We start from the raw sequence: 15,006 nt of genomic DNA, 5'->3' as shown, positions 1-15,006 counted from the left end.
TTTCAAAGCCCAAGAGCAGAAAAAGACTATCAACGCAGTTTTCCATTCGCAGATTTCGCGTCCTTCGGTTTGTCAACATTCTGTGTAAAAAGGTAAATTGTGGATTGTTTCGTTTTCGCCAGTCCTTCTTTGCTGTGTGAATATTGTAGGTAATGAGACATAAATTGGAATTATATTCTACTCGTACTTTACACAATCGAAAAGCTTTATCTTTCTTGACGATTAACATTGGGAAAACTCGAATTCTCCATTCATGCATTTTTGCAATTGCTCTTTTACTCTCCCAAACCACATAAAAACAAGATATTGCAACAAAAAATTTTCGGGTTTAAACGGTCCAGTATTTAATTTATGGTAAATAAAATAAAAATGCATCGTTAATGACGAGATGATGATAATCATCTGTGGTGGTAATCATATCAAATTCGAAAAATACAAAGTGTAGCGATTGAAATCACTATTTTCATAATTTCACCATTCGCCGCTAGTAAGAAAACGCTTTAGCAAAAGTTTTTTCGGAAAAAACGACCGCACTGCAACTCTTTTATTACGTTCTAGTGAAAAGAAAATGTCAATCATAAAACATTACAAGGCCGAAGAAATTTTTGCCACCGCTGGAAATGGGATTTCCCCGGATGGTGCGCCGGAAGTCTAGTGGGTGAGCATTTTCCGCAGCTGCTCAACCAGAACGGCAGCCTCCTGCTCGGTGATTGCACGACCCTGCAGCCGACTGTTCATATCATCCAGAGTGGCCTGGAGGAAATCGCGTACACCGTTCGAGACGATGTTCGTGATCGTGTTGCGGAAGATGGTCGTGATGACGTTCACGAAGATGTTGGCCAGCCAGTCCACGAGGATATTACCTCGGAAGCGAATGCTCAGGTTGCTGAAATTGTTTCCCATAAGGATAAGTAGTTAATGGTGGTCGTTCTCTGCTGTTTCGAAGTTTAAATTACAAAGTTGAAAATGGAGTGAAAAGAAAATCTCTAAAATAATATTATATTTTCTTATATAGATTATTATACATTGTGCAATTCAGAAATGATAAACAAACATAGAATAAATACATGAATAACATCAAAAGACACCTCAAGACCGTTCAACGACATTGGTTATCGAAAACGAGAATAAAACAATCGTTCCACAAACAAAACACTTCTTTCGCTACTCCGATAAAATCGACCCCTGACAACGGTTTCAATATGATGAACGGAGTAACAAAATGTTAAGCGAGCGATTGAAACGATGATTTGTTCTTTACGATTCCCATTTGAGCCACACTCCGACGGTTTTATCGTTCTTCGGCATCTTTCGACCGACATGTGTGACACCCGAATGGTTCTCCTTCCGGTCGACACCGTCGACTGCTGTAGGTTTTCTCTCTTTTATCTCATCACAACTTATTCAGGCCTCTTGCAACCGTGGGCGATAGAAGGACATGTATTGCACAAAACAACACAAAAAACAGCTCTATCGTTGTTTCATACAACAACTTTGGTCCAATCGTTCAACAGTGTGGGAAAAAGTTGTCCCTTTGCATCCTTTTCCTTCCCTTTTCGCTGAAAGTTGATGAAAAATAGCATGAAAATAGCAAGCTCATTTAAAATGCTCAAACAACACTCCCAGGAGCAATGAAAAGTAAATAAACTGAACAATAAAATAAACTTTGGAGATGATATCCACTGCGTCGTTCAACGGCAGCGTTGGACACTGTACAAAGCGGAACAGATTCGTGATAATGACGAAACGTGGTGAACTTTGGGGAAACTTTCATATAAACGTGCTATCTTCAGACCATATCGCGCTTACGAACGACACTTCGGCGATGGTCGAATATATTATCCAAATACTTGATCACAAATCGGAATGGAACTTTAACATACTTCCACCTCAATGGTCAACTTGACGAAATAGAAACCGATCGCGTCAAAGAACACTACTCATTTCGCTCGACTAGGCTTTCCCAGCTCGTTGGCATCGATTCGGATACGATAACAGTTGCCATGCGCTAGGAGTTCTTTACAGGACACTTCACACCAATAATTTCTATCCAATCTGTCACATAAAACCATCCATTGGACAATCAAACAGGAAGAACAATGCCATCTGTGTGTGTGAGTGTGTATTTTGTGTGCACCGAGGTGCACACACCAACGCGTATTATTGGTATTATAAGCTTCAACAAAATCACCCTACGTTTCACACTTCGAATCCATGGTGTGTCCGTGAATAAGCAGAACACTCGGCAGGGACACTTTAACGCCACACATAATGACTGTCCGAAGCAATTGACCGCAGCACATTGGCGGGCATTTTGTTGCGCCGGCGTCATTGGCAAGCGCGTGAATTATCGGTGTGGTTTACGGCTGGAAAATGAATCAATAAACGCGTGAAAATTATAAAGGTAATTGATCAAAAGGCAGCAAAAAAACGGGAACTGTGCCATGGAAAAATTATAATATTTTCCCCGGCATAAAGATCTCCTTTCAAAGGCTTCCTCCTCGTGGAATTCTATCGGAATCATGATGTTGCACATGCAATTGTACACTGTTTAATCCCACACGACCACAGGGAAACGCTGCTTATCACTGAGACAAACGCTTTAAAAACAATAGCCCTTTAAATGCGCACGATTAACGTATCTGCTCGTGTGAAACGATTACGCCAATAGTCGACGCTTTAAATCGCCGGTTCTCCGTAAAACCATTAATTCGATCATGAAGCGGAAAGCTTTCTACAGGATTCACATATGGCAACCATTATAGATCGCCTGTCCGTGTTGGGCAATAGCGCTGCGATTAATCAATTTGTTTCGGCACGAAATAAACGCCGTCCATAGTCCATGAATGAAGCGCTGATTGAACGGTAGGCGGAAAAAGTAAGAGTAATGCAAATCGCATCAAATAATGGTCAGCCATTTCGCTTAACGACGCTGCGCGTCCGCGTGTGCCGGGTTTTTTGCGCGTGTATTCCAATTTTCCGGAATGCGTTTCGAGTCATTCACCCCATCCCGAAAGCGACACATCAAACCGAATGACGAGTATTTTTCGCAACATTCTACGCAATGGTAGTGTCGGTGGAATGTTTCGAGCCATGGATGACGTTAAAAATTACAATAATTTGATTGCCCCCGATTGTGATCGGCAACATTTTTCCTCCGAGAATTGAAGCAAAAATTGGACGAAGGAAAATACGTCCCCTACCCCCTCTCGCCTTATCGAACCCTGCCTCCCTCTACATTTCCATGTTGAGTGTTATAACAAACCCGTACATGTAATCTTATCTTAACAGGGCGGTGTTTATTTATTCATTGATTCCCTGTTGAATGTGCGTTCTAGCAAATGTAAAGTGGAAGGAACATTCTTATCCATCCCAGAGCATGGTAAGGGGATTGTTTTTTTTTACTTTAGTACTAAAACAAGTTCAGCCGGCCTTTGTTCCGTTGAGGCAAAAGCTCCCACACGAATAAATAATAGCATTATTGAACAATATAGGTTTTTCCAAGTAAGGGCGATCACGTTCATTGCTTAGTCAGTAAGCCATTTGGGTACAATTTATGCAAAAACTGTGGGTTACGATGAGTTGATTTTTTTTCCAGTTTTTTGTTTTCAAACCATTTCAATTTATTTTCTTGTTTTTGTTTTGTCCTTAGACGGATACATCACAGCTTCTTTCTCGCGCTCAAAAATAACCTTCCGAGTTAGTTAATCGGATTTGAATATAAACTTTTTGCTTTAGACACCAAATACTTTTGACACGTGTTTTTGGATCTCCCACTTTTGAAAATCACTTCCATATCTAGTTCGGGTTTCGCCAAATAACTTTAAAAAATCAATAGACGAGAGCAATCCAAAATGTAAAACCATAACCTAAGCAATAAAGATTTTTTTCCCTTCAATATTGTTCAGAAACAAACGCGTTACACTTAAGAAATATCTTTTTATTCTTATGTGATCTCCCGGGTGAAATGACTTTCGTCAGACAATCATATGAAATGGCCACGCGTTTGCGTTTGCTGAAGAAAAAAATATAAAGCGCACGCCATTTTCTATCACGATGACGCAAACGCGATTTTTCCTTCACATTTCCTAGCCGCGGCATCTTGTTCGTTGCCATGGAAATGGTTGTGGTTCGCAAAAGATTTCCCATTCCAAGCCATACACAAGGAAATGGATGAAAAGCAAAATGTTAGAACAGCGCTTTCCTTTGCAATCACAACCGACGCACCTAGCATAAAGGCCTAGCAAAATGTGAAAGATGAAATGTTTTGCCTACACAAGACCTGGACGGCCGTTACAGCTTATTGCAGTCATACCAGAGAGCATTTGTCCCGTGTACAATTGAATTCATGAATCGCTGTTTTATGCTTGATTCAGACGTTTTTGGAGTAATCATGCTTTTGAAAACAAGTATCATTGGCCACTAGAAGATTAGAACATTCTAAAACCAAACTGACGACAGAAGGAATTCTTGAAGGAAAACTCATCAACGCGTTTGAATTGAAAAAATTCACAAATAAAATAACTTTTCATGCGTTAAATTTTTTTTATTAATAAGCTTAACGATGTTTGAAACTGGCGCGCCAAACAAAATAAACATTTAAGCTTCCAGATAACTTTACTCCATCAATTCATAGCCGTGTCAATCGCTCTTGCATTTAAACGACTAGCACTCGAAACTTTTCACTGACATGGATCTTCTATCCAATTGCAATGGATATGGAATGCGTGCGACCCTCTTACCAACTGTGCCGAAGTTAAGATAAACTTTTCACTCATAATTAAGCGCCCTTCTCTTTGCCCTTCCGTCCCGAAGTATGCAGAGTACTCGCACACAGCGTTTCACACATACACACAAGGACGACACGAAGCAACAGATGGTGGGGGAAGGAAAATGCGGATGCGTGAGAAATCTCCAACGAGAACACAACCGCGCTGGCTTAGGAGAAACTTGACGCTACGGGATCAAAGGAACAAACTTACCCCATGTTGGTGAAACGGAAGTCCTGCATAAAGATGTAGAAATCCTTCAGGTCGATGATGAACTCGCTGGTGAAAGTCATCGTGGCCACGTCCACGTCGACGAACCCGGATGGGCCGAGATCCATAATGTGCGCCGAGTAGTCATAGGTGAACTGGATTATTTTTCACGCCGTACAGCCGTGCAAGAAAAACGAAGCGCAATGTTAGCGAACAACCGGGAGCCAAAAGGGCATATAGCATAAAGAAATAAGGTAAACCCAAATCAAGTTCGGCAAGAATTTCCCCCCCAAAACTCGCACCACAGCTCGCGCAAAACTTTTCCATCGGAAAGCTCCTTAATGCTTCTGCTCCCCCACCTCCGTAGGTCTTAACACTTTTCCGGTGTGAACGAGAAGAAAGCATCAGAAGAAAAAAATAACAATAACACCTCCCCAGCGCCCGAAGCTCACCTTGGGCGGCCTAACTGAAAAGATGACCCAGGGCAAGCGGAGGGCAGGCACACATTCACCGGGAAAGATCTACGTTCATAAAAGCAAAATAAAATCCGTCCGGAAAAATCGCTCCAGCTTCCCGGCCCCGGGAGCTCGGTTAACCGAACTCGTGGCATAATAAACACCGCAACACAGTGAGTGCCACCGAGGCCGAGACATACTGCTCCCGGACGCACCCGGGACCATCGTTCTGTCCATTTCCCGCGGCCTGGGAAATGCCCGCCCCGGAATACGTAATTCACCATCCTGGGTGGGAAATCTTTCGCCACACAAAGTAGATGAGTTTTCACGGCTTGCAAATACTGTCTGCCCTTCTGCAGGGCGACTCCACTTCGTCACCGTGGATCAGCTTTTAATGGCATTTTGGCGTTTTGTGCCACCACCACCACCGGTTGCCGTCCGCACCTGTGTGATGGTAACATGGTTTGGGGAAACTCCAACTCGTTTTTTGGCTTTCCGCGATGCTTCCCCATTCGGGTTTCTTTTTCAAACACATCTCTCCCGCTGATGCTTTCTTCCAGCGAAATTAAGGTAAAAATATACTTTTTCGCTCCGTTTCTGATTTCCCAGCGTGTAACGGGGAAACGGTTTTACTTTTTGGAGAGTGTTTTTTTTTTTGAGAAATAAATAAATAAATAAACGATGAGAAGCAAATTAAATGTGACTGGTTCACGGTATCGCATATCGGTGGTAATAAATTTTCAAGCATTGTTTAATCACACGACACCGAGTCTGGCAACAGCCGGGTACGGAAGGATTGGATGGGAATTGTCTTTCCCCGAACTGGTACGTTCCCGCTTCCCGGGTTTGTGTGTACTTGATGAAATGGCGTACCGCTTTACAGTGTGCCAGGTTTTTCCCGGGAGGCGTACGAAAACGGTGATTTCGGAGCACAAATCGTACCGTACCTGTGTTCAGTCGTTCTCTGAAGATGGGCATAAGATATCATCCCACACACCCGTACCCCAAAATATGTGTTTTTACTTGCGTCACACACGCCTGCACGCACGCACGCACGCACGCACGCACCCACCGTGTCTCCGGTGAGGGTCGTTAAAATGATAAATTTAGACAAATCCGTCCGACAGCTTTTGGCATCGGTGGTGAAAAATATCTCCAGCCGTGGGGAGACAAGCGGTATTTGTGTCGGTGGAAAATTTTAACCACCGGAAAAACGGAGGAACGGGCACATAAAAACACATCAAAATGTGTACGCTTCTCACAGACTCGCGGAGCGAAAAGGATTTCTCCGTTCAGGGAGGGGCGGGGGAAAGTCATTGGACTCGACATGGCGCGAGCGCATCTTCGTCCGTCGCAGCCGAAGTAAGGGTGACTCCACACGTTTTGCCTCGCGACTTCCAGTTCCGGTGAACTGGCGTGTTGAATAAATCACGTTTCGGAAGAGAAACCGTTTGCACCCGACCCCAAAGGGGAGATGAACGGGATAGAACAGTGGAGAACGGATCCACACGACCACACAAACATACAACTACCACAACAACCGTGGAGCCCGCGGGACTTTCGTCGTCTTCGACGTGAACGGGTTCTGGGTAAGGCCGACCGCTCCTTCGCTAGTCGTTTTGATAAATCTCGTGACTTTTGATTGGGAGCTTTCGTAGGGTGCTTTCCGTGCGAGCGAAACAGAGACAGGGAACGCAAGGACAAAGAATAATTTCCCGCTTTTTGAATAATTCATCTGAACACCATGCCCTAACGAACGCGGGCAGCGGGACAAATCCACCAAGTAGGAGATAATATTATTGAAACTTATTTTACGCCCCACTGATGTACGGAGATAGCAGTAGGAGGAGCCGGGAGTTTATGAAGTACCCGATTTTGGGTGCAATTTCTACGCTGGTTGCTTCCCTAAGGGCCACCGTGGTGGCATTGGGTTTTGGATAAAGAATTCATTCTCTTAGAAATAATTAAAACAAAATGATTCGTGCCCAACCAACTATCTGTATTTGATTTGATGAAATGGAAAACGGTCTGGTGGAAAAATTAAACCACAAACATCTGACGCCTACCCAAACACTGAGATTTAAATGAAAAAATACAGTCAAACAGAGAAAGAGCCGTATGATGAACATTTTCAAATTCCAATTGAAAAATGGAGTCTAAGGAAATGCTAATAAATAGAGTTTTCTGCATTCCAACAGCAAATACGAAAAGTGTATCTAATAACGAAAATTAAATTTATAGAGAAAAGTAGATAAATAAATAAAAAATTACACCTTTAAAAACATAGATCTTTTAGACAATTGTTAAGCACATCGCTTATCAACGTTAGTGCGCTTGCATTAGATCATGATTGTCTAACATTGGTAATGGTTTGATATACCGAAACACATTTAAAAAAGACTTAAGACCGAAGAAAAAGCTCTTATTCACTTCACTTTTCCTTTGGCAATAGAAATAAACCTTTAGCTATTTATAATCCATGAGTTAGATATCTTAAGTCGTTCTTTACATGATGTAGATTGTACGCACGGTCAGTTACAAATCAAATTAAAATACCTAACATTTCTTGTATTGCTGAATCGTATACCCAACCCAACTTTCAGATGATTAAAAGAATGTATTTTTATTAAAAAAAATACAACGCTTGAACGATTGGTTCACGGCTGCAGAAAATTGGCACCGACTGACGACACTGGCCACCCTTCGCTGCTCATTTGTTGCCAAGATGGCAGCAAACTTTCCCAATCTTCCGTCGATTGCGTGAGCAAAATACTTCATACGCCGAAAAGTTTTCCCTCCCGGGTCCCCCCATTCCCTTTCGCCCGCGGAATACTTACGCCCAGCTGGCGAATGTTGGCACCGACGGTAACGCGCAGTAATTGGCGGTCGTAGTGCATCATGGCGTTTCCGTTGCGACCGACGCTGTGGATCGTGTGGAACACGCCGTTCGTGAGGGCCAGCTCGCCATGGTAGGTGATCAGGATGGGGCGCTGCTCCAGTCAGATGCACACAATAAGCGAAGTCAGTTCAAATTGTTCGACAACCGGGAAAAGGGTAGGAATGGAAATCAGAGATGGTGAATGAGTGAGATTCTAGTTTTTCTCAAAAACTGATCACTCTCGAGTGGGAACGCTTTACTCACGTGCTCGAATCCTTCCACCACGTCCGGTAGCGACATTGGGACGAGATGCTGGTTCATCCAGGGGCCGACCTGGATCATCACCACGTCGATGTAGTTGTTCATGTTGGCCGACAGAGCGGTGTTGCGCTGCCTGGTACGAAGTGAAGATCGGGGGTTATTGCTAACACTTGGATGCACCTGGTTAAACGATCTACCAGGCGGAAAATTTTGTGAACTATTTTCAATGCTTTTGCGAACAATCTCTCCCATCCGCTGCACACCGGGGTATATCTTCTAAGGCTTCCAAAAGCTCCCGAAAAGCATCAAGTGTCGTGCAAAAGTTGATCCACCTCAAGCTCGCTAGTTGAACGCTACTCAAACGACCGTTGTCGTCATTATCGGAGCAATTTTCTCTTTTATCTCACAAACCCTTCGACTAGCAGGCAACCATAACAACCAGTGCAACATGAACCACAGGAAGGAATGGAAAAACTAATACCAGGAGAGGACGATGCTTCTATGCACAGGTAAAAAAAACACTCAATTGTTCCCTGGCGAGCATCGTAAATCAGAACGCTTGCTCACAAAATTGGTAGGAGGGATAGTTGAAAATTGTTGGTAGTTGAATTGTGAAAGAAAAATCCAAACGAAAAACAAGCTCACGTTGTGCCTGCATATTTTTCGAAACGATTCATTTCGCATCAAATCGGAAGGCATCATCCGTCGAACGTTATAACTACACACCCGATATCGGGTATCTTTACCGATATTGAAAATTCCCAGAGTAATGAACATTTGATTTCATCCCTGGGTACCCTGATCGAGAAGCTTTTCTGCTAACGGGACCTACACGGACACGGTCGCTCTGGTGATAGGTTATCAGTTAGTTGATGATTGAAAACAAGCCAAAGTACGGACAGGCCTGTAACTACCTGACAGGCACCCGAAAAGGGGTAAAGAATGGCCGATTGCCCGGAGTTACGCCGTAACGCCGTTCCTCAGATTACCCTCGCGTCCGTCGCAAGGGTACTGGGTCGTAATCTGGCTCGGCTGATATTCACCTCCACGGAACAAAGGATCATCTATGCTATCTTATCGATTTAATTTATCAAAGTACGTTGTTCAACAAGCAGGTGCAACGATTACAAGGCTAGCACAATTTATAAGAGAGCTTTTGAAAAATGTTTTTAATTAATCTTTATACCTTCACAAAAAAAAAAATTAATAAATGTTGGTATTGAAAACCAATACCATTACACCATTTGTTTTTCATAAGCACAATAAAAACAATGTCATAGGTTGTGAAGACTGTAATTATTATTATTATTTATTGTTTTTATTCCGAAAAAGAAAGACTACGATCATAACAATATGTTTGTATCTGTTGCGAGAATCGTTATTTTAACTCGATATACCAGTAGGTTCCAAAAATGATGCGAAACACTTTGTTCTTAACAAACATCTTTGTAGTTTTACTGAAATACGAAGATTTTAAGCTTACCTATAAAAATAAACATACCTGCTTTATTAAATATTTCTAGCAGGTTTTATAGAAGCTTTTGAAAACCAAATTGCTAATTTGTTAGCGTCTAGTTTGTTTTTGTTTAGTTTATTTTAAAAATCGTTTCGATGAAGCTGACTCCAAATCTACCAATTAATAAAACTCTTCTTAAGAAAAACTTACAATCAGGCATCCGAATGTTCACACCATAGTTTCCGGGTAAAATACTACAACATTTCGTTGACCCCCTTCAATTGTTAAAAAAAATCCACGATTGCACAGACTTGAATCAAGAACTTTAGAAACTTACTCCTCCTCCTCCAGCACACTGATACCCTGCACGCCGGCGAACGCCAGGACACAGGCGAGTCCGAGCGCAGTGACCGAAAGGATGCGCATTTTGCAGCTAAAGTTTCTCTGTAACACTAACACTGAATCGAACTGGTACCACTTCACTGAAACCGTCCCAAGACGTTCGAACCATCTTTTATACAGTTTCGGTGGCGGTAAAAAAAGGAAACACAAGATGAAGATAGGTAGGAGCGCTAACGGGGCTGCTCGATTAAGTCGATAAGATTTCCGCCAAAACATTCCCCGCCGACGAGCGGATATCGCACCAAACGGCGATAAGATTACCTCCTGAGAGAGAAAATAAAAAAAAAAAAACACCGATCGTCGCATTCGATTTCTCGATGTTTGCTCGCCGGGTGGCTCGACCTAAGGCTTGTTGTTCCAGGTAGGAAACGATTGGCCACTCGGGGGCGTAAAACTTTTATCTGGCGCGGAAAAGTTCTTCCAATTCGAAATGGTTTGTGATTAGACGGCGGAGCAGGAGGTAAAAACTCGCGCCTGCCAGCATGCACATACACACACATATATATAAACAAATAAAATACATTCCCAGCAGGAGGCTCGTTGCAGGCGTCTCGAAGGTTGGCTCTAGGAGATTAGGAACCGTAGACTTGATTAAACACATCGCTACCGTGACACGTTCGATTCGGGCGATAACAAGCCCAGCTGGGAGCACCGATAAGATCGCTTAACCGTTCCGTCGGCCCCCGAACACCTGCTCGGCTGGCGGGCCTTAGATAAGAACCTGCTTTCGTCGCGGTATGCCAAAAGAATAGCACCGCACGATGACTTACGGATGGCGGGCACGCAAAACTTCTACCCGAAATTCCGAATCGATATTGTGGATCCTTAGAACAAACAGGAAATCAACTAGCACAATCAATAGAATTTGGCTTCAAATTCCGCCAACGATCGAAACGCCACAGATCTCGCGACGAAAAACTTCCGACCACGGGAAAAACTTTACCCCTCAATCACACCAATTCCTTCCCGATGACCGATGGGGGCCGGGGTTCGGTAATCTGGTGCGCTGTTCTGGTGATTGGAAAAGTTTTATTGTCCCGGTCGGTCACGGGTCAACCTCGGCGAAGAAAATATAACCCTCCGACGGGTGCCACCAATGGGACACCGTTCGAGGTAACCGGCCCCAAACCGACAGCGACAGCGAGGAAGACATTGCTTTGGGAATCACTCTGGTGCGATAAGGTGGTAACGTTTCTTTTTTTTTTTTCATCAAACCAGGAACCCCTCCGGGAGCGTCCGCTCATACCGAACCGCATCGGGGGGAAGACAGAAATTAAACGCCCATTGCCCATCGCGATGACTAAATACTGCGCCACGCTGGCCGAACTGTTGGCGACCGTCGAAACGCGACCGTGACCAGCCCTTCGTGCTTATGCCATTAACACAAATTATGAATATTAAAATTCATCCCTCGCCTGACGTCCGTCCCGTGGGGGTTTGGCCAAACATGGCGACTCACCAAAGTCTCCAAGGTCATCTGCCGGTGTCATTAAAAATCTTCATCGTCTCTACTCGCGATGGGGCCACGAGCCTGACGATGGGGACACAGTCGCCTTATAGTTCGCTGCAGATGGGAAAAACAATGAATTTGAGCGAATAATTAATAACGTGCGCAATGTTTTTATACAATCGAATATTATTTACGAATTCTTTTTTTTTCTTTCTTAAACTTATCATGGGGAAACAACAGGAATGTTGATAAATGCAATTCTTAAAAAACTGATTTTCTTATCCATTTAAAAGGTTAAACTCCACTACTCGATCATTTCTACATAATGGTTTAAAAATATATCACAATCATGCGGATTTGCATCAAAACAAGATTGCATCCAAAAATGGCAAAAAACGCGTCTCCCCACAAACTCGAACCTTGCCCAGTGTGCCAAAGATGATCCTTCGCATCGCAGGAGGACCGCAGTCTCAGCACATAAGGAGAGCGCTTGCAGGCTGCCGAGAGGTAACCGATTGTAGAGGAGCTAGGACCGGGTCAATACTTGCCAGAAAGTCACTGTAAAGACGGGCAGCAAATGGAAGCTGCTAGAGGTATTAGTTTATTTTACCTTTCTTTTTCCCTTTTTTGTTATTTTCCCCGAGCCGACCGCTGGGCCGACCGGAGTAAATGTTAAACTTCTTCCGAACTAGCCTAAGAATGAGGATGGAGTCGAACGGACAGCATGGGAAGAGGATCCGGTGTCGGTAAAGGTAAGCCGCCAACCGTCCACCGGGACCTACGATAGACGAGAGGTGCTTTCGGGCCGGACCGTCGGCGAATCGTTGACACCGGTCGGGGAATTTAATATAGGTAAACTGATAAAAATGATAATAAATTTACTTTCTAATCTTTATTAATGGAGGGAGTTGTGCTGTTTCGCACATTTTCCGCAGTATTGGCCAGTTGTCGTTGTGTTGTGTTCGACGGTGCTATCTGAAGCTGGTCTTTCTCTCGTTCTCTGCCATGCACTCCGCGCTCTAGGATGGCGTTCTCCCAGTGCTCGCCTATATTTATTGCATTTGCAAAATTTAAGTTGCACCTTGCACCACCTTGGTGGCGTAAAATTTTGGTTGCGCTTTTTCATACATTTATGATCCGGCGCTTCCCGTGGAAAGCTGACCGCTCAATAACCCGCACACAGACGTAATTGAATGAGCGTATTTTTCCGGTAATCACCCTGCAGGGGCATTCCCGGCCATATTTGGTTCGATTTGATCGCACGGGCAGAAGTTTTTTGATCTCATTGAACTGTTTTTTTTCATGTTTTCGTTTAGCTGCGCGCTTTCCCTTGATCAGAAAATTCGAGCCCGGGCGTGGGAAACTTTGTGCACCCCCAAACGAAATGCATTAATAAAAAGAATTACCGGCGAACCGTGATTAAATTTCATCTCGGACCAATGAACCATCCAGTTTGGGCCGCCGGCAATCGCCCGGTTTCGCTCGGTTGTTCGCGCGGGAGGCGAATGTAACGGACCGCATAAAGCGTCTTTTACGCGTTCTGTTGGTCAGTTCGGCGGTTTTTCACGGGTAAGTAAGGAAATTACGGATAGGAGCAAAAAATATTTCATTGATTCCTGTTGGCACTAATAGTGGTCCTCGTACCGCTGGTCTGTCCTGTGCTCAGACAGGAGCTATTTTTATCTACCCGACATGGAAGACTGGAACCTACGGACACGCCGGCAAGCGTCTATCCTTCCGGAAAACCCCTTCCGGGCTGAAATCGCAATAAAACGACCAAATGTAACTGGCCCACTGAAAATCGAAGGCAAGTCGATGCTTTACGATACGACTTTGTACTCCATAATCATTACCCAAAGTGATAATAACCATAACTCTTCCCGGAAGGCCAGCGGGAGGTTGGTAGAATTTGCTTTCCATTGCTCTGTCGGTAATGTGGGCAATATAAAATAATAGCTCCTACGGTAGTCAATATTTAGTGCAAAGGAAGGTAGATAAACATGAAAGATAGTGTTTAAAAAGGTTAATATTAAAATTAAACTGAACGCCGAGCTCAAATTAAAGCGAATTATCAAAAAAAAAATCAATTACACAATATGTTTTTTAAGCACGGTAAATCTTGGTTAACATTAATCTTTTATAATTTTTAAAAATTACAACGTTTCTCTACCTTTTGCAAGAACCTCAAGAGTAAAACTAAACTAAACTAATTCGTGGACCATCTTGCAAATTTAATGCATTACTTGAAATTTTGTAAACTTAGTATGAAAGAGTACATTTAACTTTCGAAGAATCTACATTTAGGAAATGAAAATCATCACAGAAGAAAACTATAAGAATTAACTGTTAAATTAGATCTTGAAAAATGATAATGAAATTAATTCTTTCACTGCATGCATTCCATTTAATTTTAGTTGTAGCTAAAACAAGTTTTTTTTATTATTCTCACGTGCAAATAGCTTAAAGATTGTTAAATTTGTAGCTACTATTTGAAATGGAATCCTTTAAACATTGTATAAAACAGAGTAAACTTGAATGTAATATGTTATGCATTAAATAGTATACTCGTGCTTCTTCCAATTACCAGTGGAACACCAAATCTCTATATCTATAAAAATGAATGTTTGTATGTTCGTGATGCTAAAACTCAAAATCGGCTGGACCAATCTTGATGACGTCTTCGTATGATTTGTTCCTTTTTACCCAAGGAAGGTTTGGAAAAAAGAGAATTTGAAAATTCCCAAGGAAAAGCCGGAAAATGGGAAAATTCAGTAAAAACGGCTTTTTTCCATATAAAAAAAATAACCTTCTCTGACGAGTATGCTTGAACTCATCCCAACAAAGTCTTCTGATGATTTGTTTCTTTTAGCCCAATAAAAACAATACAAGTTAGAAAAATCCTTAAGAAAAGCCAGAAACCCAGAAAACTTGAAAAATGCTTTTTTCCATTAAAAAATTGAAACTTATAAAAATGAGTGTTTGTTTGTTTTTAACGCTAAAACTCAAAATCGGCTGAGCAAATCTTGACGATGTAATTTGATTATTTGTTAGTTTTTATTCATGGAAGGTTTAAAAAAAGACAACTTTAATATTGTCTAAGGAAAAGCCGGATAATGTAAAGATTT

At 42.6% G+C, this 15,006-nt stretch overlaps 1 protein-coding gene across 1 annotated transcript; it reads right to left on the bottom strand.

Annotated features, from left to right (window-relative positions):
• Positions 1-651: 651 nt before the first annotated feature.
• On the bottom strand, positions 652-10,455 carry LOC131262091 (mite allergen Der f 7-like). The gene is made up of 5 exons (XM_058264017.1): positions 10,367-10,455; positions 8,577-8,706; positions 8,272-8,424; positions 4,983-5,134; positions 652-886 (listed from the first exon to the last, which is right to left on the bottom strand). Exons 1-5 carry the CDS (start codon positions 10,453-10,455, stop codon positions 652-654), a joined length of 759 nt encoding a protein of 252 aa, XP_058120000.1.
• Between the last annotated feature and the right edge of the window lie 4,551 nt (positions 10,456-15,006).

Source organism: Anopheles coustani, chromosome 3, assembly GCF_943734705.1.
Source record: "Anopheles coustani chromosome 3, idAnoCousDA_361_x.2, whole genome shotgun sequence".
Taxonomy (NCBI): Eukaryota; Metazoa; Arthropoda; class Insecta; order Diptera; family Culicidae; genus Anopheles; species Anopheles coustani.
The sequence above is the reverse complement of the archived record's forward strand: the minus strand, read 5'-3'. Positions and strand labels throughout refer to the sequence as shown.